The 25,080-nt window shown below is 42.4% G+C and overlaps 1 protein-coding gene across 1 annotated transcript in view; it reads left to right on the top strand.

Moving 5' to 3' along the window:
- Positions 1 to 25,080, top strand: part of RAPGEF4 (Rap guanine nucleotide exchange factor 4) — a 235,901-nt gene that overhangs the window by 162,190 nt on the left and 48,631 nt on the right. The window contains exons 10-16 of the mRNA XM_080798411.1: positions 7,895 to 7,979; positions 9,809 to 9,869; positions 11,997 to 12,073; positions 12,524 to 12,670; positions 14,578 to 14,693; positions 19,979 to 20,067; positions 24,031 to 24,109. Of these exons, the coding sequence (XP_080654537.1) occupies positions 7,895 to 7,979; positions 9,809 to 9,869; positions 11,997 to 12,073; positions 12,524 to 12,670; positions 14,578 to 14,693; positions 19,979 to 20,067; positions 24,031 to 24,109 (654 nt within the window). The remainder of the gene's footprint in view (positions 1 to 7,894; positions 7,980 to 9,808; positions 9,870 to 11,996; positions 12,074 to 12,523; positions 12,671 to 14,577; positions 14,694 to 19,978; positions 20,068 to 24,030; positions 24,110 to 25,080) is intronic.

Here is a 25,080-nt window from a genome sequence, read left to right as displayed (position 1 = left end):
TGATCTACCACCTTTCTCAGGCCAAAGATGGTTCAAAATGGCCTCCTGGGTTTATTCTTAGAGCATTGATGAGGAAAGATGTCATGGGTACTTGATTTAAAAATGATTATTACAGACTAACCTCATCTTACTCAATTATTACCTTATAGACCTGAATGGAATACAAGTGTTATCATCTACTTAGAAAAATATTCACATCAACTCACTAGCCAGGATTACAAACAAAACTTAATAATTAATAGATGAATCACACTACATAGTACATATAGTGAACTATATACCTCCCATCCTGAACCTCAAAACAACTTTTTGAAATGAACAGGACTTATGTTATTATCCACCATTTACATGTGGAGAAATTGAGCTTAGTAGATGTCAAGGGCTTTCCTTGACATCACATAGAAGTATATGTGGCTGAACTGCGTACCGAGTCCTCATGTCTGCTTACTCCAAATCCAGTTTCATTCCATTTTTTTTTCCATGAAGAATATTCTTTCCTCTGTTATGTTGCTTCAACTTCATCCTCTCTAGTGTGTTTATTGAAAGAGGAGTGAAATCCAAAGAAATACGCATAATCCCTCTGTCCCTGATTAATTAAGAATCAATTTTTGCAAGGAAAAAGTAATACTGCATCTACACAGCACCTCCCCCAAAACGTTTGTATTTTCTGTCTGCGATATATATGCGTCATACACAAAGGCAAGCAAGTAGCTGTCCTATCTGATGCAATCCAGATTTGTTTTTCTCAACTTGCTGCTTAGGTGTCCTAAAGGAAGATATCTCTACTTGCATCTTTTCAGGAGTTTAATATTAAACTTCTAGTGTGCCCCTGTAGTAACTGCTTTTGCTTGTAGAATGCTGGGCATATTCAGTTTCTTTTTTGGAGGGGGACGTATTCAGTTTCTAAATGTGAAAAACCTTAAATTACATTGTCCTAAAAACACTTAGCACTTGGGGGCTTTAATTATGGAAACTTACCCCATACCCTGATGGGGATGACTTCATTTCTCAGAAATATTCATAAGGCATCTGCCCTTGACTGCAATGGTAGACTGTATTCATCTCTAACCTCACAAAGAAGGAAAGAATCCCCATGTTTCCAGGCATTGCTATCAGAACTAAAAAATGCCTACTTTCATTGGAAGTAAACTTAAAATGTTCTTTTCTGGGTTAAAGATAAGGCAAAGGGGTGGTGGTGTGGCAAGGAGGTGAGCAGCTAGAGCGGGGCAGGACGCCTTAAATGTCCAGTCCCCAGGTTCCTGGAATGGCTCCAACCCTGAAGATCCAAGTCTTAAGAAGCGAGGGTCCTGGGAGGTGAAGAAATGAAGCACGTTTTGTTGGTTTATTTGACAAGAGGGTGCGAATTGACCCCAAACTTCCTTTAAGAGAAGTGGAAGAAGTGAGATCTAAGATCTTAAGAGTGTTGGAAAATGTTCCAAGTCTGAGAAATGACTTAAAAGCTGGACAGTCAGGTGGGATGAGGTGGAGTGTTGCAAGAAAAATAAAGCGTTCCCACCCCACCCCTCAGGAAAAACAAATAATAAAGCATTTCCTTTATTTTGAAGCATGACCATGGGTTACTAAATATTTATAACATTGACTCTTCTGGGTATTCTCCCCACGCACCAGGGACAAAGTCTACTGGACAACAGGTCTAGAAGAACTGGGTTATTTACTTTCTCACCAGCATATTTTACCACTGGCCACGCCAACGTGCTGCTTGGTGTCTGGACAAATCCCTCATTTTATCCACATTCCAATAGCTGAGGAGCTCTGTCTCTGACCTTGATAAATTCCTTGATAAAACTGTATTTACCAGCAGCTTCCAATATCACCTGAGCCCTCCCATCCTTTAATGTATAAACTGCTTCTCCATCCATCCCCTTTTATTATCTTGTCTGTAACTAGACATTGCTGGCAGAATGCATCCCCTGCAGAAACTAGGCCTTCCCACAGCAGGATCCAACAAATCCACATCAATGCGGCACCACGCAGATTTGTAAAGAAGCAGGGATGCCTAATATCTCTCCCTGTGACATCTGGAGAAGGACAAGTAAAGACCAGGTCCATCCCCCGGCTGCCACTCAGAGCAGCGAGAGACTCAGTTCGCTTCCCCGGCCTCATCGGTTACTCTGTGAAGGTGCTTGGGAGTTCCCTCCTCCTGCTTGGGGCACAGTGTTCCCTTGACTCTTGAAAGCCAAATTGCCTTCAGTCCTTGGGACCCTTTTATTACTGTTTGAACAGGCTGGGGTCTGATTTGCAGGATCTCTTCTCCATTTTTTTTCCCTGTCACCCCCGTAAAGACCAAAGCATGAGAGGTGCTTCATTGCCACTGTTTGCCATGAGTAACCCGCTTTTAAAATGTGACTCTGTGCAGTGATTGTGGTGGGGAAGGCTCACTTGTAGTTGTTATCAGGTGCCCTTTGGTGGGGTGGGGGCTGGGGAGGACTACAGATCAAGAGCAGAGAGGTGAGTCTTTCCTGAGACGCTAGATGGCACAGCAGCTCTGAGCTGGCGGCCTTGGGAGAGGCTGGGCTGGCTCTCCTTAAGGCCCGCCACAAACCAGAAGATCCAGCTGGGGCAGGAGAGGGACTCATATTGTGATTCACTCCCGTGGCCAGAGGTTGGCCACTTGTGCTCCAGCTGACCTCCTCCCCGGGACTTCCCTCCACTTTCAGTCGTAACGATAGGCTGACGCCCCAGGAACATCAATGAGTTTGCTCGTGGCCAACCTCCCGCAAATGCTTTTGTGGCTTTATTAACTGGGAATATACTCATTTTTTAGAGTAAGTCCGCTCGCACCTTGCAGCCCTGACTTCTGTCACCTCATTAAAACATCTGCTGTAAACAGGACCGAAAAGTTCACTGCTACCTGGGTGGATGGCCAAATGACAGTGGCTTGCCCTGAGATCACGCTGACCACGTTAGACCACGGGGTTGTGTCTTTCTTTCTTTTTTCCCTTTCATTTTGAATGTTATTTAGGACTCAGAGACTAAACTGTTTTTAGGCTTTGTTCCATTCTGTTTCAAATAGCTGCCGTGGGTTTCTCCACAGCACCCAGCTAGTTCCTGTGGAAGCGTTCGCTTCTCTGGAATGGTTATCGATGAATGGAGGACTGGGGGGAGAATAAGCCGCCACATGGATTTCTGCACAGGTGTGGTCTGCATTCCCAACAGAGCTGCCCCTGAAGGCAGCAGAGACCATGTTTCCTGGCATGCTTCACTTTATGAGAGGCACATGGGGAGCAGGCCAGCCGAAGCCACCTCCCTTCCACCTGTTAGTTGCCAGACTAAGGAGAGTTTCCCAGGAGTGGAACCTTTCTGGGTAGAGCTGCTTTTCCTCCTCTGTGCCTGGCAGGAGGGCCCAGGGCTTCTCTCCCAGGCTCGTCCCTGGACATTTGTCTTAGAGAGCAGGTCTTAGGTTTTAGCCTGACTGGAAACTCTGCACTGCCTTCTGCTCTGAGTGGGGCATAGGAAAGATGGCCGACTGCCCGCTGACCTGAGAGAAGCTGTCGTTTGGTGAACCACTCTGACCCTCTCCTGCCCTTGTCTTGTCTGTTGTCTTCCTCTCGTGGTAGTTTCTGTGAGGGTGGAGCTGTGGTGGCTTTAGTCATTTCTCAGACATTTTCTTCCTCTCTGCTTTCTGTCACACAAGAATTCCTAAAACTCTCTGGTCTGCCCATAGTACTATTTTGTGGTTTGTGGTAATGGTGATGCATGTTTGTTTTCAGTGCTGTTGTTTTGGATTTTAAAATACCTTTCCCATCGGACTGTTAGTATGGCAGATAAAAATATGGCCAAAAAATGGCTGAGCCCCACAAATGCTACTTGGTCTGCGATGGTCACCTCTCTCCAGGCTACCACTGATCTTGATTTAGTTAGACTGAGTGACTTTCGCTGGTCTAATGTGGTGATTTCCTCCTCACAACTGGATGAATAAAATCTATAATCCTATAGAAAATATGTCTTTTCTGTCATTTTATGGGATTTGAAGAGGTGAGGTTCAATATTCACATCCTATCTCCTTCATCCATTACTAATTTACTAATCCGTCATGACCCAAACCCGTGCCATATCAAAAGTGAATTGCGTCATGGGCATCTCGTTTGACTTGACCTTCATTAGGAAGGATAGCAGAGCACAAGCCCCCATTTCCCTTAGGCCACAGAACAAGAACTGGTCCAGAGTACTGCTGCCTTCTTCTTTGGGCAGACCCTGAGTTCAGCATGAATTGTAAGAACATGTGTGTTCATTCATCTGATGAGTTGGTAATAATGCTTTCCTGCACTTGGGCTGTATTTCCAATGTGTCGATACTTTGTGTATATTAACTCATTCGATCTTTATGACAACCTTGTTTATTATTCCCATTTTACAGAGGCAGAAACAAGGCATTACACCAATCACGTACCTAGGAAGTTCCCGATTTAGATCTCCAATCCAGTGCCCTTTGCACGACCAGATGCTGCTTATCTTCAGAAGAGCAGACTAGAGTTATGGATATTTAAGCATTCTTGTCTGTATGTGGTAATTACCACAGCAGCAGGACCATGTGTCATGGAAGAATAAGGGTTGCAGAACCAATTTTAGCTAGGAGAGATGACATCTGAGTTGGGCTTGCAGCAGAACAAAATATAGCAAAGAGAGGAGCATGTGGAAAGTCTTGGAGGCACGAACAAGCCTCACATGTTGGAAGAATGCAGAGGTGCCTGGTATGGCTGGAGCAGAGTGCAGAGCCATGAGGAAAGGGGTGAAGAGAGGGGAGACAGAGGAGTCCGGGAAAGTAGATTGAGGTCCGCCTTCCCAGAGCCTTGTGGGGTAATGAGGGAGCCTTTCTGGACCAACTGACCTTGTGGTACCTGTGGCTTATCTGGAAGGAGATGGCCAGGAAGCTCTTGGAGCTCAGGGACATCTGTTCGGAGACAAAGATTTAGGTCTCAGCATTACATAGATAAAAGTTGGGGGTTTTTCCCCAGGGAGAGAAGGGAGAACACACTGAGCACAGAGCTGACAGCAGAACCCTGGGGTGTAGCACAACCCAGGAAGTGAACAAAAGAACAACAGACCAGAGAAGGCATGAGAAGAAGCACTTTGGAAGGCAGGAGAGAGCCAGGAGGGCAGCGGCATGGGAGAGCAGGGAACTCCAGGCAGCGCTCAGCGGCCTGGGGCAGCAGGGAGTGGAAGAGATTGCAAAAATTCTTTACATTCTTTTCCATCTTCACCTCTCCTCTCCCACACTCAGCGAAGGTCCTAGGATGACCCAGAGGGGCTCAACAGCAGCCTTGAACCACTGTGTCAAATGCTGCACTGAGAATCTGACCACGTTCTTAATGCTAACTTAACTCTTGGATGAAATAGAACCATTTTCATTTTATTTTTTTATTGAAGTATAGTATGAACAGTATAGAACTGAAATATCCGTTCAATATGATGGGATTTATAGATTCTAAAGGCAGCACTTTTTTTTTTTTTGATCAGTAAGAGTTGATCGGTATGGTGCTCACATCAAGACTATCGTAAAAACTCCTCCTCAACTCAGAGATCTGCTCCCAAAACTTTGAAGCTGTCAAGATTTTACAGCTAAATTCCAACCTTTTCTTTCCCCAGCTGAGTTTTCTTCTTCCCCACGGAGGTGAGAATGAGGCTTGCCAACTGTTTTCCCTTTTAGCCAGGCTTCTAGGAGGGTCCGTGCTATTTGCCGCTGATGTCAAGTAGCAGGAACAGCGGGGCTGCTCCTCGTGCTCGAGAGCCATAATCCTATTACGCCCACCTGAGACTTTCACATTAACTGCCTCTGTCATGGGAGATGGGCTGAGGTGACTCAATTGACTTTTAAATCCCCGAGGGTCCCAGTTTCAAAATCCCCAGGTCTAAGTCAAGTAGTAGATTAGGCCCCTTACTGACAAGGCCTGGCTCCCTGAGAGCCCGAAAGTCCTTAGCTTTGTCTTCGGTGTCTTTGGGTCCCACACTTCCAGAGTTCCATCCCTGAGCACCAGCTGGGTTGGTACACGGTTGTGTCCTTCTTTGGTGAAGCTTCCCAGGAGGTGAAGCTGCCTGGGTCATGGATTGAATACCTGTCCCCTTGAATAGTCAGGATTAGAAAACATACCCTCTGTGATGCCAGAAAAGAAAGATCCTATTCTTTTGTTACGTCAAAGCTGCCCTTCAAAAGGTAATGCTGGAGGTATGCAAAGAGCTTTTCTTCCTCCAGGTAGCCACACTTGATCTGTCAAGTCCCTCCTATGACATAGACTATGGCTGCAAAATCATTTTATCCAGGCAATTATTTTAGAATATTTACAACTCAGTTTTGATTGCTCAGACTACTTATCCATAACTACATCTGAAACTTCTTTCAGATGTAATTTGCTGGCCCAAATTTCATACTTTATCTGTAAATTTGTTTAACTTCTTAAGCAAGGGTTTGAGCTTTGAATATCACTTTGCTGGTTTGTTGGGTTCCCGCCCCCCCCCCGGCTTAAATAAATATGCAGGTACTTTCACATTCACTACTTCTTTAGCTCTCACGCCTGTCTCAGGAAGGTATTGTCCCCAATTTACAGACGAGACTGACACTAATGTCACACGGCTTGTGAGTGGTTGCACTGAGGTTAAAACTTGATCTTTGGACTCAAAATCCAGTGCTCTTCTCAATACACCCACGCCCCCATATTTATTTGAACAAGGAACGCTTTTTAAAATGTGACATAATTAAGGATGAAACACCGTCAGAAACACCTCATTAAGGTTTAAATGTTTAACATACAGTGACATTGAGGAATATCATAAATTGTTGAAATTGTAGAACAAAATACATAGACTGATGGTTATATAATAGGTTACATATCTGACTGCACCAGTTAGCTGAGAATAAATGCTACCTGTCCATCCACATAGCACTTTGAGAATTAATAACCAATTTGTTTGTTTTTTAAGTTTCAAAAACATATTCACCAGGGTTTCATCTATTGCAGAGAGCAGAAAAAAACCCAGATTATTGACCAATCATATCAATTATCACTGGTGTATAATTAAACACTATTTGCGATTCCAGAAAATCACAGACACAAAAGAAGATTAGGAATCTGCTCAGTCCTCCTCTGCCAAAATGTCAGTGACACCTTCGTATCCTATCCTTAGAGGCAGGTAATTAGATATTAGTTTTATAATAATTTATAGAAAAAAATTTAGGTACAACACTGATTGACATCTCATGGAAGACTGGTCATCCATGGAACATCCATGGGTCTCATTTGGGAAATGAGAGTGTATATCTTCCTTCTCTCCCTTTCTTACTAATTAATCCCAGACATGACTATTTGCCTTCTGCTCATCTCATGCTCTCATTTCCTCAAGGGCAGGAGAGAAAATGTTGAGTCTGTATTAACCCTCTATTTGAGCCCTATGCTGGAAGCATGTTACATAACCCAAAACAGCGATGGGAGCATTCTTCTGTTAGGCTAAGACATCACACAGGATCCCAAATCATTTGGATCAATTATCCAGTTGATGAAATCAATTGTTCCTAGATGTGTTAAAAGACAAGTTTTGTAGCTATTGATTCAGAGGGTAATGAAAAGCAATTTTTTTAGAGCAATCATCACAAAGTGAGAGATAAATTAGCCGATTATAATGTGAGTAGAGATGTTCTTCCCTCAGATTGGAAGGGAAGGGTACTATGTACACATTCTTTCATCAAGGAACACATTCATTTCAAAAATCCCTTTAGGGATTATAATGGCATGATCTTTCCCTTTGTCAGTATCTTTTTGCAGAGATTGCTCCTAAGAAATCCCCTTAACACATTACTGGTCCCTGAATCCCATTTCTACAGTTCAAGTTTTTGCAATGACTTTTTTTTCTCATTGTTTTCTTTTTACTTTTTCTCTTTGTAGACCTGGCCAGAGGACCGTGGATGACCTAGAGATTATCTATGAAGAGCTCATTCACATTAAGGCCTTATCCCATCTTTCTACCACAGTAGGTTGTCTCCTGGTTGAGCATCCTCGGGGAGGGTGTGGGGTGGAAAAATGCACTGTTAGCAGTGGAGAAGAGTATTATGGTATGGGGGTGGTGGTGAAGGAATGCCTGAATGCTACCTCATACCTCATAAATCACCCCCATTCTCCCTCATGAGATGCTAAGGAAGTTATACACAAGAACAATCCCAAAACGGATCAAGTATTATCGCGTTACTAGTGGTTGTCCACATGCCCTAAACCCTAAAGCAGCATGAGTGAGTAGGACCAAAGAACGAACTTCATCCTTCCAAAACTGAATCTTGGTTAGACAAGAGAGCTAGGCCTTAAGAGGAGCTCTGAGACCCTTTCATGAAATAGAGAGCCAGAAGGAGGAAAGAGAGACATCAAGATGGCCTGTCTTGGCCCACGGGGCCAGCTTTGCCCAGGTTTGCTGCCCTTTCGAAAGGAAGCAGAAGGTTCGAGAGACCATTGCTTCAGATGTGTTAGAGCCCAGTAGCAGTACCCGAAAAATGTAGCGAAAAATGGCCCTATTGCTATATCAGACTGAACATTTTGTGATTAGGTTACTTAGGAGGGCAGTGGACAGAAATTTGGCCTCTAAATAGGGACAGAAATACCTCCTCCCATAGAAGAAATGCAGGAATGTGATTCCCACGTAACAAGTCTCCTATATGCTAGTAATTCAGCAGCAATATAAATAGAAGTTGTTTCAATATCTGCAGATCATATTCTAAGGCCCCTCAGCAGTATCTCCGTGTCTCATTTGCCTTTCATTCCCAGCTCACTAGATGGCGTTATGCCATCACTTGGTTGCCTTGCCTGTGGTCATCCGGTTGGGGTGGGGGGTGTTAGGTCTCCTGACAGCAGTGAGGAACTTGCTTTGCCACAGCTCCAAGCAAAGGGCTCCAACCCTTCTCCCTTCAACTCAGAAGGAGCCGCCTTCCCATTCCTCACCTGCTGCACTTCTGGGGGTCTAGCAGCTTGCTTACCTACCTGCCTGGGATACTCAGGGGTGTGGTCTAGCCCAGCCGCCCTTTCCCCACAACACTGTCTGGTCATTCTCACTCTGTCCATTAGGGTGGGGCTAGGTCTAATGCCTGGGTGCCTCAGCTGGGGTAGTAGGTGTCATGAGTTCGTGCTGTAGAGGGAAGTGAGGGGAGACTCCTTTCCCCTACCTGTGCTCCAGATTCCCAGCATTCCCCTGCTGTGACCTGCCCAGCGTGGTGGGATTTGAGAGGATGGCAGGGAGTCTCCTCTTCCAGCTCAAACCCCAGGGACCCTGGCACTGTGGGAAATTCTCAGGTCACTTCGTTCTTAGGGAGATATAGCCAAAATCTGGGACCATAATTTAGAATATTTAAAATAATCAGCTGTGGGGGAATATAAATCTGCTCACACATTTAGACTTAATTATTCACCTCTGAGGCATTGACTTGCCCAACACATGGGTAGCTGACTCAGTATGTGTGACGAAAGGAAGAGCCTCTGACAGCAACAGAGTCTAATGAGATCGTAGATGTTCCCACCTTCTCACCCAAGCTGAACCACGGGCAGAGAAGCCAGCTAGTTCGTACACGTGAAGCCGTGTTTTACGTGGCTTCTGGGGAGATCGTCTTGTATGAGTTAGCCTACAAAATTGCTCTTGTCAGAGCCTTAAGAATCTGGTGACAAATCTAGTGAAAGTGGTTCTGCATGAGAGGAGCTGCCAGCAAAGTGGGGGGCGGCTGTATGGACAGAAGGGTACAGTCAGCACTGCTTGGAAGGAGAACAAGTCCCACCCCACCCCCCAAATCTACCCGTTCCGAATTCTTTCTCTTTTTCCTCTAGGTGAAACGGGAGTTAGCAGGGGTCCTCATTTTTGAGTCTCATGCCAAAGGAGGAACTGTGCGTAAGTAAACATGATGAACTTGTGCCCGGCGAGCCTCTCGTGAGCACAGGCCCCCCGGGAACCTGACTGCAAATGCTTTCCTTTTTTGGGCCCAGGTCAGACTTAGTAGAATGTCACGTGGTGATTTGGTTTCTCCGGGACCTGGTTTGTTCTCAGCATGCATCTGCTCTGCTGCTGCATGGGGGTTTTCCTTTCCAGCTTGGTAGCTCTTGGTGGCCTGAGTCCCTACTTGCTCCCTGCTGACTCAAAGCAGTGTTTAAAGGGGGTGGGGGGAAGCAGTGACTTCATCAGGAAAGGACCCTACGCAGGACCTTTTCACAATGACTTCACTTTAGTTTGGTTTTCGGAGATTAAGTCTGTCTTTCGAGATTCCTAGTTAAAGTGATAAATGACCCTGCTTGCTTTTCCTTCTCTCACTTCCACTCTCAGCTCCAAGCCTGAGAGAATTTCTTTACTCCAGATACTGATGCAATGCTAGTATATCATCTCTCCAGAACCCAAGTTGTTTAGTTCTGTGCTGGTATTTGGAAGCAAGAAACTGAAATTTGATATTAATAAATGTGAACAAAATTGTTTAGGCCATCATTTTCCCCAAGTTCTCTAAAATCACTCTTGAGAAACATGGTTCATGGTCTACTGAAGTCTGCCTTCTCTAATCTCCCGGGGAGAATCAGAAAACACATCAAGATGCTAAGGTTCACAGATGTTCTGCATTGAAGAAAAATGTTCACTCCATTTAAACTGACACTTTTTAAACTTAGTGAAACATAGGACACCTTTTTAAGTGGACACCTGTTAACTTTTCAAGAGATGTTCTTTGGAAAACCTTGCCCTTTCTTCAGACTGTGTTAGTCAAATAAGTAGGAACATGAATCGTAAAAGCAAAGAGTTATAAAAACCCTATTTCAAAATGTTTTACTTTCAGTCATCAAAAGTGGTATTCCTAACATGTGTATTTATTTTAGTAAGAATGCTTTTTCTTTACATTTTAAAGGTTCATTCAAATATTTTTAATTTTATTTAAAAAAATTTTTTTAAGATTTTATTTCTTTATTTGACAGAGAGAGTTCACAGGTAAGCAGAGAGGCAGGCAGAAAGAGAGGGGAAAACAGGCTCCCTGCTGAGCAGAGAGCCCGATGTGGGGCTCAGTCCCAGGACCCTGAGATCATGACCTGAGCCGAAGGCAGAGGCTTAACTCACTGAGGCACCCAGGCGCCCCAAATATTTTTTATTTTTATCATCGCTGATGACTTACAACATTTTTTTTCATTCAAACCCTTGATTGTTTTCATTTTATTAAAAATAAAATATTTAAGTATGGTGTCTGGGTAGCTCAGTTGGTTGTGTGTCTGACTCTTGGTTTTCCTCTGGTCATGATCTCAGGATGATGAAATCAAGCTCCACATCAGACTCCATACTCAGCATAGAGACTGCTTGAGATTCTCTCTCTGCCCCCCCTCTGCCCCATCCCTGCTCTCTTTCTCTCTCTCTCAAATAAATAAAATCTTTAGAAAGAATAGAGATTATTACGAGCACCTTTTTCATCTTCATCAAACACTAACATTATCCCATTTTTTTCATGTTTTCTAAAGAATGAAATTATAGAAACAATTGAAGACCCCTTGTTCCCTCCTTTATCTCATTCTTTTCTTCTCTCCCCAAGGTAACTCCTACCTTATATGTAGTGGGTATCATTCCAACCTATTTTTAAATAACGTGTAGATATGTATCCATAAACAATATGTAGTTCTGATTTGCATGTTTTCAAACTTTACCCTGGTGGTCAGATTACTTTTAAAAACTATTTTCTATAGCATCATAAGTTTTGATGAATGGTGGGAGAAAGTGTATTTATTGCTTTAAGAAATGGATTGCTAGTGCACTGAATTCTAGTAAATTCATATCGTTTAGAGCATAGCAAGTAGCACAGTGTTTCTGTTCCTTTCCTGTTCTATAGAAAAGGAGATACTATTCCACCTGAATAAGTTAGTATTTGCCAGTAATTTTTTTTTCCTTTTGGAATAAATGCATAATTCTGGGGACTTAAAAATGATGATTTGATAAGCTGTAATTTATATTGATGTGCTTCTATTCTTGTCATAAGTCTTTTCATCTTTTTGTATTCAGTGTTTAACCAGGGGGAAGAAGGCACCTCCTGGTACATTATTCTAAAAGGATCAGTGAATGTAGTCATTTATGGCAAGGTATATATATATATATATATCTTTTTCTTTTTGAAACTTTGTTATGCTCCATTTACTAGTGTGGCTCTAAGTATTAACAAAGCAGTGCTACAATTAAACTTGCAACAACATTGTTACTCAATCTAGAAAAGACATTATGGCATCTCCAATCATAGATTATCTAAATTACACTCAGTAGAATTGAATTTTCTGGGGCTCCTCTCCTCAGAGATGTATACATTTAAAATAAATACATAAAATATATGCATTTAAGTTAGGCCATAACCCGTATTCCTCAATGAAAAAAAATAAAACATTATAGTGTAATTATATAACTCTCCTTGGCATTCCTGGGTGCAGCCCACTTATATATACAGTGTGTGGGAGAAAGGGGGTCTTGTGGTGTGAGGCTGAGTGGGTGTTTGCTCAGATTCAGGGACCCTCTTCATCAGAGTGTTCTGCTCCCTCCAGGGTGTGGTCTGTACCCTGCATGAGGGGGATGACTTTGGCAAGTTAGCACTGGTCAATGACGCGCCAAGAGCTGCTTCTATTGTCTTGAGAGAAGACAATTGCCACTTCTTAAGAGTTGACAAGGAGGATTTCAACCGGATCCTGAGGGTAAGTCCAAGGCGAAGTGTGGCCGAGGGGCATCTCTTTTTTCCTTATGCCAGACAAGCAAAGATGGTAGTGTGGTGCTCATCGAGCAGTGCTGTTAATACCGAATGCTCTAAGAGCAAAGAGCCTTGGTTACAGACCTGGTATGGTCTCTGTGCTCCTGTGCATTCTGGGACCCAAGGAGGGTATTCCAGTAAAGCTGCAAATGGAGTGTGTGCACTGGACCAGATCATTCCACACATCCACCGGCCCCTGAGAATTAAAGAAAAATAGGGATTGCCTTGGCCAATTGTCAAAGTCTGAGACATTCTCTTTGGCAAGTCTAGCTTTGCTTGTTGTGTCCTTCCCCGCCTCACTTTCCAGCTCTTTCTCCATCCTAGACCTTCTTAGTCTCCACCTCCTGTCTCTTCCCAAATTTGAACCTTTCCTGTATCATCACACCCTCTCCTGATTTACTGAGTGATTTACATGTTAGTGGGAATTTCCATCACTCATGGTTACCCCAACCAACCATTTTCATTTCAAGTGTTTTATGTCAAATTGATTCATACTACAGGAATTTCAGACTTCAGCAGGTAGGTGAAGAATAATTGGGGTGATGGAGACATGAAATCGTACTTAGGGTTGGCTCTGCAGATGGGCCTAATCTAAGCTAGTTTAAGTATTTGTGAGTGTGGGTGATGTTGAAGAGAGATGGTCCCTGGTCTTCCCCATTCCCCCCCCCACACACACATGCTGCACGCATGCACCCACGCATGCACAACCCCTGGTCCCTTAGGAGGGATGACATAGCTTTGGCTGGTAGCCTGATTGTGGCCTGCTGGGGATGATGGTGATTTCCTACCGCCCTTGGCCTCTCAGGTGGCCTGCAGTCCATCTTGCCCAAGCTTGAGTTCACGCTGAGAGACTGTTCCCTCTAGGATCACTTTGCTCTTCTCCCTCCCTGCCTCTCCCAGCCTTAGCATCTTTCTCTATCCTACCCTGATGTCCGAAATGCAGTTTCTGTGCTTTCTGGTACATTTGGCATTACTTCATGATGATTTGCAATATCCTTCTCCATTCCTTATGTAGGAACACCTATTTGTACACAGCCTTAAGCATTTGCCTTTGGTAGTAGAATTTCTGACAACATAATTTGCCTTAGGAATGCATTCCCTTAATGCAAAGGAAGTTAAATTTGAAATAATATACCATCAAATAATATAAAGAAAAATGCCTCATGGAATTTGACATGGTTCTTAACTGATTTCTTTTAAAATGGGGGCCAAATGATGAGAAAAAGCACATTCCAATTTTTAATTTAATTGTTTAAATGACATTGAAATTTAGAAGTAAACTTTCATAACTCTTTGAAACTTACACACACAAAATTTGCACTCAGCCAAAAATAATTCTTTGAAAGAATCAGATTGGGATCATTATGGATACAGTTTACAAAATTGGCCAAAATAACTGAAAAATGTTTTTTTAATATATTTCAAACAGATTTTTTTAAAAAGTAAACAGAGCCTTTTGATGAGAGAGAAAAGGTACAAACCCGTGAAAACGACATACTCTCAGAAGAAAGTCAGAATACAAAGCCCACCACCTATTTTTGTAAGGATGAGTGCCCTTGCTCCCCTGTCTTCCCACAATGCCACCTCTCCAAAAGGTTTCTCAGAACACAACCCCCTCCTCTCTCCTCGGCTGTTTTTCTGAATCTGGGGTAAAAGCAGAGCTTTAAAACCACGAGATGCAAACCTCATCTGATCCTCTCCCTGACCGTTCCAGCCCTGACTTTGAAAATGACTTAATTTGTAGATGCAACAATTAGCATCACAAGCACCAAATGAGTTTTTGAAGCATTTGAAATTTTTTTCATTGTCTGAGAAAACAGCAGCATCTGTATGTGGTGTAATTTGTATTTACAGGACGTTGAGGCGAATACAGTCAGACTTAAAGAACATGACCAAGATGTCTTGGTGCTGGAGAAGGTCCCAGCAGGGAACAGGGCTTCTAATCAAGGAAACTCACAGCCTCAGCAAAAGTAGGTTTGCATCCAACACTGCAATTGCCAGACTATGATTAACCTTTTCACATGGTATCATCATTTCTACAATAGCATGCTCTCCTTTTTTGTGGAAGACAGCAGTGTGTGTGACTTTTTTCTCTCTATTGACTAATCACACATCTTGTGGAGTATAATGTATCCATTTCTGGCACTGCGTCGAGTGTGGTGCTGCCTGGAGTAATTCAGAGGAGACTGTTCCCCTACTCTACAGACGCTCTCTGTCTACAGTGTTCAGCTGTAATAGCTTTGGAAGAGAAGACGGGGAGAACAATGGAAATAAGAATGCCAGACAGTGCGAAGGATGGGAAGGCCCTGAGGTGATGAGAACCTTTGGTATTTGAATTTCATGTGTAAGATTTCCCAAGAAGTGCTTTCATCTTATCGGAATGAGCATCTTGGCCGGGAACCCAGACTTCAAATATAAGACAGCCTATTGATTGCAGCCCAGAAACATCCATTTTGCCTTATCAATACTCAGTCCTGCTAACATTAAAAGGAAGTCTGCTTCCCATGTCTCTGGTTCCCTGTCTAACTTGAACCTTTTTCAGCTCTCTATGCTCAGTTCCATCTTTTGTTGCAACTCCTCGCATGAGGCTGTTTTCCCCATCAAATGTACCAACACTCAAATAGGAAGACAGGAGAACAAGGAAATGTAGCTTTAAGAAATTGTGGAAGATTGCAGAATCTTGTTTTTAATGTAGAGATCAATCTTCAATCTTGGAATAATAAAAACACCCATTCTGTAGCTAAAGAAGTGTCACCAAATAATATATTGAAAAAGAATGCCTCCCAAGTAATTTCCCTTTGTTTGTAACAAAAATGGGGTGTTCCCTTTAATCAGGCTACTCACAGTAACTGATGAATTTTTACTGTTTAGACTAGAAAAGCCCAAAGCTCAGACATTTTCATCTGGATGAATCAACATATTTTCAAAGAAGGCGGGAAAAAATAGAATAATATTGGATAGCCATAATGTATTTTGCATGTTTTGTGTAATCCTTACAACAAACCTCTGTTAACAGATGGGAGAAACTTAGGCTCAGAGAAGCAAGTTACTTGCCCAAGATTACAAAGCTTGTAATGACAGAACTGGTATCAGGTCCAGCTTGATCAGTTTAAATGCTTTTCTGCCTTCAGCCATGAAGTTTACTGTAGCCAAATACAGTATGTAAATACTGTATCCTCAACACTATCACCTAAACATTGCAGACCAATATATTTCAAAAGGGCTGACATAAAACAAACTTTATAAAAAACTACCCTTTCACATATAAACCTATAAATTGTCAACCAGAGTTCTTTTTTTTTTTTTTCGCTACTATCCATTCTTAAAAATGTTCTTACATAAATGTTTTTAAAAGTCATCCTTTGAGCCCGTAGGGGATGAGATTGAAAACATTTTTTATGTGAAAGTTTGGCCCCTCCCCATTGATTTTCCTTAGGGTGCTTAAATATATCTAGACCATTTTATAGTGGTAATCTGCATTCTTTAATAATGCCTACAATGTCTCAGGAAAAGTTTGCTACCGGAAAAAGCAAGCCTTGAAAATTCTCCTTAACCTTGAAACATTTGACCAAGAAGTCCCCTGGAGGCCCGCTTCCTTCACCTCTTCATACCACGGGGGAATGATCAAAAACATTTGCTTGTTACAACATAGTCCATTCAGAGCACCTTCCAAATATAGATTTTTTTTTTTTTTATGAAATCAAACTAAAGGGAACAGAAGAGGAGAAGCCCATGTATTCAATTTATTTTAGGCCTGGATCTGATTTCCGTTATATCTCCTTTTTTGTGTTCTGTAGACCAATCCAGATTTCTTATATAATTCAAAAACGTGTGCATGTTCCCAGCAAACCATTTAAGAAATATCAGTCCGTGCAAAATAATGCAGTAGGCAAGATCAGCTCCCTGAAGAGGAAAAAGCCATTCTCTCAAGGGGTCCTTTCCCACGTTGGGCTTTCTGAAGCCAGACCAGAGTTAAAAGGGGGCACCATGTGAGTGAATTTTGGCCTGATGTTCTGGATAACTTTGATAATATGCCAACAATGATGTCTATGGATGGACTTGGGAACTTTGAGGGCCTCTGTCTTTTCAGAAATCATCCTTTTTGAGCTCAAAGGGGGTCACCACATTGGTGCTGATAGTAATGTTATTTTTCTGATTCACTTTTCCCCTGAGAAATCCAGAACAGTTTTTTATGTATACATTTTAAACTTTCAAAACTGCCTGACTACCCAACCCACTCAACTCTGAGGATGATATTAAAACATCAGTAGCAGGACAGTGTTTCTCGGGATGAATAAACTATCTGAGGCTCTCTAACATTTACCATTTTGGATATCTTCTGCTCTGTGGTTTCCTGATTTGGGGAGGAAAGAGAGAATTCGAAGGGACTATTCCTGTTTTAGTTCCCGTGTTGCTTTTTCCTGAGACTATCAATTTCTCAGCTCCATCCTGTTTGCAGAAAGATAGTCTCTTTTAGGCTCTCCTCCCTCCGCATCCTTTATTGTTGTTGTTCTAGGTGCAGAGAGAAGTGTCCTCATTTCCAGACTTGGTGTTTGGAAAAGATTTTCTGTCACAGGCTTAAAAGCCCACAGCTTGGATAATGTAACCAGTTGGGGTTTTCTTTAACTTGGACTAGAGGAGCTCCTTCATGCAATAAACTGAAGGGAGCCATGCTGTCTGGTGTTCAAGTCCCTCATTTAAACAGAGCTCAAGCAGAGGGTGTCTGGCAGTGTCCAGTGTGAAACAAAGCAGCAACGTGATGTCTCAGCAAAGCCCAGAGCTGCAAGGTCACAGATGGCTATGTCTGGCCAGGAGCTCCCTGGCCTTCCCTCTCCAGAGTTCCCTGCCCTAAGAGAGTGTCCACACCTGCACTACCCTCTGTGGAGCTGGGGAGGGAGAGGATGGGCGAAGGCAGCCCCCAGCTGTTACCACTAGAGGGAGCCATTCGTAGCAAAAACAAGATCCCAGGTCCTCTGAGATCCACTGGGTGGACAGTTAGAGTTGTTGCTTCTCTCTAATGAGATGATAGTTTCCTATCTTGGCTCTCCCACATACACGTCTTTCTTTTTCTTGGCCTGACATAATACTCTACCTAAGGAGTGTCCAAACCAAAAACACCAGAATGGGAAGCCAACCTGGCAGAGCTAAACTTCAGAGGCAGGAATGAATGTCCAACTGATTCCATATCTGCTCTGTAGCGAGCTTTAGAGCCCGCAGCCGCCTAGCAACAGCTGCCCAGTGCCCTGTCCAGTCCACGTAACTGGTGTTTGATCTGATGTATTTATACTCTTAAGTAAATAAAACTTATTTTCGGAAACAAACAAGCTCCCGCTCAGCATGAGTGGCAGGTATCTAGGCATAGCCTCGATCCCGAGCATCTTGGATCCAGGTACCCAGACGGAGCGACACCACAAGACGCACACCTGTGCTCCAAAGCCAGCCCAGACTCACAGCAGAGATCTGGCCCTTAGTAACTCTGACCACAGGTCTGCTGCCTCCCCTTACCCAGTAGTTTCTCCATCTGCAGAGTGACGATCATATTCAGCGAGCAGGAATAAGCCTGACGATATTGTTCAGTGCCCACCCAGCTGTTTGGGGCATAGTAAACACTCCACAGAGGCTGATGCCCTCTCCAACCCCGTTCCTTGTTAACGTGGTCAGATGCTACTCATCTCCCAGCTCGTATGGGGAGCATGACCCGAGAATCGTGTGTTTCAGGAATTATTGAAGGACCTCAGCAATTTTCTCCATTTATCTGTCTGAGTCATTATAGAGACACCATCTCTTTTCCTCAAATAGGCACCACCTACAAGAGGAAAAACCCTTGTCTTTTGCCTTATGTGTTTTGAGAAAAGAGTGACACTTTTGAGATTAAAATCGATTATTTTTCTATTCCCCCTTTCCTCTTCTAGACTCCAAAGCCAGGCTTCCTCAAAGATGTAACTCTTCAGCTCCTTTCTGGTCCTGGGTGCATGTATACACTCACAGGCACACACACAGAATAGTCCTGGCTAATGGTCGCCTTACCTTCCAGGGAGCCGGCGTTTGCTGCCTCATTCAGTCCCAGGCTCGCGCCGCCCAGTCTGTGTTTTCTCCTGCACAGGGTTATAAGTTGGCTTGCTTCTTCTATACCCCTGCAGGCAGGAGGTAAAGACCTTGACAATTAATACTTCACAGATATTCTTGGGATCTCAACACACTTCCTGCAGGGTCTCAAATGGGCAAGGAAAGGGTGTTGGTGAGGAGAAAAAGAAATCCGGGTTCTTCTGGAGCTGAATTATACCACCGCTTTCTGAACATACGCGAGTTTTATTTTCGTTCTTGTTTTTCTTCCCATAATTTTGTTTTACGTGAAATCCCAAGCAGAAAAGCAAAGTCTGAGTTTTAGAGTAGGATCACTCAGATCATCTTAACGTATTTTGCCTATAGCTTTCATTCACTGTTCTGTTGCTATCTTTAATATGACTTCAAAATAACCCACATTCAGTTTTAAAACATAAATCCTGTCCTGTGGATTGATGAAACCCATGGATGGATCTTCTGAAATAATGACTAAAACCCCCACCCCCCAAAATTATAGATACTTGACAGTAAAATAAATTCTGTGAATTTTCTACTGTTGATTTATTTCCTATTCCGATGCTACTGGAGTTTATTTGCTCACTGGTGTTTAGGTTTTTGTTTTCCTTTCTCTTGTTTTATTCTTAGCTGTGTTTCCAAAGCACATACCAGTGTACAGTTGGGAAAGACGGAACATTCCAGAAATAGGCAGGGGAATCCAATGTGGGACTGAGATTTTGCTACAAATAACCCATATATGGAAACCTAGTTTACTGTCACTTCCCCTCACCATCTCCCCCTGCCTGACCTGAACTGCCCTGTGATTTACATGATCCTTTCCATTCCCCTCGGAGCAAGGCTGAAGTTTCTCAGTTCCCAGCCTGCGAGAGCCACTTTCCAAGTTTTCTTTCGTTCCATGTAGGGAAAAAAGAATAATGTTTTAGTAACTACTTCAGTTTGTGGGAGTTTTCTTCATTGCCTTCCTGTGTGGCTTTGGCAAGGTACATGGTCCCTCTTACCATAAGGAGACTATAGGCCATAAGTTAAGTCATGATGGCTCACTGGGATTCCGAACATGAACAAATACATGAAAACAAAATAAAACAGAAAACACAAAAACCTTCGGTATGTAAAAAGTTATTCTTTAATGATTTGCCCACTTCTGAAAAACTAATGGTTTTTATTTCTTATCCAGGTATACTGTGATGTCAGGAACACCTGAAAAAATTTTAGAGCATTTTCTAGAAACAATACGCCTTGAGCCAGCTTTAAATGAAGCAACAGGTAAACACCGAGCAGTTTTGTGTGTCCATTAAATCCATGCAGAGCACTGTTTAAAAAAAAAAAAAAAATCCTGAATTCATTCTCAGTGTGTGTAGCCACACAGTTTCAGAAGGGAGATATGTGTATTAACATTAAAGAACCTTCCTGTGTGGCCAAGTCAGGAAGCAGTCCTTCTGACCCTCTTCGGCCCGCCCCAGTTCTGTCTGTCCTTTGTAGATGGCACAGACTTGTTCATGCATTTTAGGAATAGCCTTCCATAGACATCCATTAGATTATCATTTAAATCCTATGTATTTCCATAAAGGATTTGTGCCAGCTAAGAGTAAAATGGTTCCGTCTGCAGTTGCAGATCTCAGGCTGCCCCAGGGTATCACCGAACACCCCCGCCTGTGCTATCCTGCTAGGACTGTCGTAACAAAGACCGCAAACCGGGTGGCTTAAACAATAGAGGTATATTGTCTGCGAGTGCCGGAGGCTAGAAGTCCAGGATCAAGGTGACAGCAGGGTTGGCTTCTTCTGATGGCTGCGGAGGAGAAACTGTTCATGCCACTTTCCTAGCTTCTAGTGGCTTGCCAGCAACACTTGACATTCCTTATTCTGTAGCTGCTTCTCTTTGGTCTCTGCCTTCATGTTCACATGGCATTTCCCCTGCCTTTGCACATAGCCTTCCCTCTGTACATCTGCCTCTGTGTCCAAATTTCCCCTTTTCATAAAGGATACCACTCATATTGGATTAGGGCTCACGCTGATGCCTTCTTCTTAACTACATCAGCAAAGACCCTATTTCCAAATAAGATCACATTCTTAGGTAGTGAGGGTTACAATTTCAACATATCTTTTCAGGGGGGAAACATTCCACTCATAACACTGCCTTATGGTGAACCAGTCCTCCTGACTACGACTCAGAGATTTGAGGATGAATGAGATGAATCACACCACTGAGCTACATGTTCAGAGTTACATACTGTTCTCCATTTCAGTTACCATCTTGTACATGACTTTGGAACAGCAAGTATTCAACTTAAAAAAAAAAAATCCTTTGTTACAGGCCTGTCTCAGAATAATAGGTTACTATTTTAAGCATGCCGAGCCCATAGAACATTTATCACTAAACGAAGTTCAAAGATTTATGTCAAATACTTAGTGACAGTTCAAAACCCAGTTCCATCACCTTTGCAATATGTTCAAGGTAAAGTCATCATTATTACTATATACCTCTGAAAAGTATTTTGCCACTGATTTACTTCTTATTTGATCTCCTCCTTCTAGCTTCTCATTTATAAAGAGATAATCGGATTTGTTTTCATGCAGTACATTAATTGGGGAGTAGTCTGTATAAAAGCCAGGATCTCTGACTCTAGAGCAGTCATTTTCAGTTCAATATTTGTTGAGTATCCTGTAGGGCAGACACAAAGCTGGGTTCTAGGCAAGGTGAACCCAAGAAACCACCCTTCTGTCCTCAAGAAGTTTATAACCTGCCAAAGGGCATAGAGGGATGTGCAAATAACTTGAGCATAAGGCAAGTACTTCAGGAGGGGGACCAGCTGAGGGGACCAGGCAAAGTGTCATGGAGGATATAGCCTTGGGAGTGGCCCTCAGGAAGGTGGGAGGCTAGTAACGAGAGACTGGGGACTAAGCCTACCGTACTGAAGGACAACATTAGTACTGACCTAGACCTAGAAGGACCAAGTGGTCTGGTTCTGCCTGACTATCATATGTATAAGTGGGAGCAGGAAGGTAAGGTCTAGGAATTTGATGACAGATCTTACAGGGTCTTCAGTGCAAAGCTAAGTAAGCACTAGGGAATGGTTGAAGATGTCTGAGTGAGAAGAATGTGAGAAAAACTTTTCTTGAGAAAGGAAACCCTCAATGGACCCATTAGAAGGGGAGTCCTTACTTCTTAGAGGCATACATAACCTCTAATAAACCAAATTTCTAGGACCTGGCATCAGGAAAAATACAACTGATCTTTCCCCTCTGTTTAACTATTTGCCCAGAATGTGTGATTGCCTAGTGTAAGAAACAGCAGATTCTGTAAAGTGAGTATTGATTGAAAAGGAAGATTCTGGTACATGAGAGACCATGGCATGTAAGATCTTTACTACCCATGAAGAACAATATATCCTTCCTTTTAAAGTCACCTCTAAAAGAGATGGGGACTAGATTATTGCTTCTTCAAAAATTGAAGCCTAGAAATCAGTGCATTCTGTAGCTGGCATGGAGAATGTGATTCCTGACCCTTCCACTTTTGTTGTTAGAACCAGGTCAACATCATAATTTAATATTGAACTTCATTATCTGTGTTTTTTTCTGATTCCATTTTTCTTACATATAATGTTCATGACTTGGAGATAAAGAACAAATCAGTACCTTCCCATCATCAAAAATATGAATGTTCTACACAGTCCTCCTAGGTACTCAAAATAACCCTAGCACAGGCCCATGAAACATGGATGCTATAGGGTGGGAGACCTTGGCATTTCTGGGCTTCTAATACAGTGAGAAATGTCAGAGTCAACAGTGAAGCTGGTTTTCATCATAGAAATGTATACCCCTGGGTCTGGCAGTACCTTCTCTTAACTTACCAAAACATCTGTTTTCTGCCTAAGACCTATTAGTTTCCTAAACTTTTTACTTCTATGACCAGCATTAGTCATTTATTGACTTGAGAAATTATTTTCTAGTAGACAATGATTTTTTAAGTCAGCTCTCAAGTGTTACTGTCTATGAGCAGAGAACGAGAAAGCCACATTGAAATGTGGGTGCTGGCTGGATACTGTGCTAGGTGACCAGCTCGCCAGCCTTGGGGTCCCCTCCTCAAATCTCTGCTTTAGCAAAATTTAAACTACTATGTAGCATAGTTCTTATGGGACTCTTATAGGAGTTTACCCACCATCTGTAAAGAATATCTAAAATTTATACAAAGGTGACCCTAGAGATTAAACTTAGACAAAGCCGAAGTCCTTTTGTACTTAAGGGGAAAAGTTCCATATAGCTTGTCTGGCAACTTCTCTGTTTCTTCTCCAGGACTGAATAATGGGACTAAAATAGCTGGTAACACCAAGTGAGGACAGTGTGGGATTACACTTGTCAGTTACATGTAAATGAGGCTAATGTCGTCATGTGACTTAGTAGGGGTGTTAGCAAACAGGACAGTAATGATCCTATTGTCACATGTAAATATATCAAATCAACACATTGTACACCTTAAATTTCCACAATGTTACATATCAGTTATATCTTAATTTTTAAATTATAAGTTCATTTAAAACATAGACTTTGGAAATCTAATATATTCAATTAAAATTTTTACATTTCTTACCATTTTCTATTTGAAAAGTGACATGAATGTCACAAAATCTCAGCTACCGTCTTAAATGTGCCAGAAAGCTTCTGTTTTGCTTTTTGTTTTGTTTTGCTGCAGTTACGGCTCCTAGCCTTTATCTTGTCCTTTTTATTCCCTGCTTTTGTTTCCCTCACCAACTTTCTGCTCTTATTGCCTCCTTTTTCTAGAATTTCATTGTCCACTTATCTTTCATTGCTCCCTATGGAAACAAGGGGTAGAAGAGACATAAAGGAAAACAGATGTTGACAAAAGATGTATGGTGTAAGGTAGACAAAGAAATGACCATATGTGAATCGTGCACACGTGGAAATGCCCATGAGTAGCTCATTAATTATAGGTATTTTTAAAATATGCATTGTGGCTAAGGTGACCAGCACTGTCGGTAAATGCTGTCTTTTTAAAATACTGTACTTTTTTGTTCACCGTCCTAAGACATTGAGTTCTCAAGCTTGTGAGCATTATTATTTTTAGATGTAGTACCTCTATGTACAGTCAAACCCAAATCCCCCAAGCCAACGCAGAAGAACCATCGACCAAGAACAAATGAATAGATACTCTTGCCTTTCTAAAGCTTTCTGCAAAAACCTAATTTCTTTTTCTGCTCTGCTTTTCTGTAGATTCTGTTTTAAATGACTTTGTTATGATGCACTGTGTTTTTATGCCAAATACCCAGCTTTGCCCAGCCCTGGTGGCCCAATATCCTTTTGTGGTTTGAAGTCTCTATTCCCTTGAAGACACATCACATCTATCTGGTCATTATCTGATTTCATTCTCTGAAGGTAAGTCACAGCCCAGGCAGGGTCATGCTCTCCACCACTGTCAAACTGAAATACCCACAATTTTCCCCCCAGCGTAGACACCAGCCCTCTCTAGCAGGTTTGGTTGTGCTATGTGTAAGGATTTCCTCCCCATTATCTGTGTAGAGAAATGTGAGCCAAGTTACCTCAGGAAGGTGATACATAACTGGGAGGTAGGTTAAAGAAAGTTATAGAGAAGAGTATTCTTAGAGAATTCTTAGAGAGTAGGGACAGTTCCCTGACCTTGGAAACAGACTCTTTACCTCTGCAGGATACCTGACAGCATGACCTGGGGCCTGCCTGCATTCTTCTTCCAAGGTCCAGGATTAATCCCTTTGCCCATAAATACGGGTGACCATGATGGGGTAGCTTTTCTTTCACACCTGTCCTACTCCATCCTGTCCTCCAGAAACCAAATGTATTCCTTCATTGCCATTTTTATTATTATCACACTGACTGAAGTCACACAAAATTGGAAATTCTAACGGCAGTTCCCCTGGGCAGCTGGAGCGCTGACTTTGTTTGGGGCAGCTTTTCAATAGTCTGTTGAATTGACCAATTGGTACATGGTATCTGGCACAGAGAGAGCATCCAGAAAATTGGGTTGAATAAAAACGGTGAATGTTATTGAGTTACACCCTCAACTTCAGGGGTCATGGGAAAGTGTATTTTCCAATTCTGCTTTATATTTAAAGCAACAAAAAATTTAGACCCCAAAACACTTCGACTTTTTGAGTAGTTAAATCTATTGAAGGAGAATGGCTTTTTTTTTTCCCCCTCTGAGCAATCCAATTGATGTTGCATGTTTTTCTTTTTCAGAATTATAATTGCCCTACCTGATTCTCATTTTCTTGTTCACTCATAATTCTC

Source organism: Martes martes (assembly GCF_963455335.1).
Source record: "Martes martes genome assembly, chromosome: 3".
NCBI classification, from domain to species: domain Eukaryota; kingdom Metazoa; phylum Chordata; class Mammalia; order Carnivora; family Mustelidae; genus Martes; species Martes martes.
Note: the sequence above shows the minus strand (reverse complement) of the source record. Positions and strands in the feature narration are given on the sequence as shown.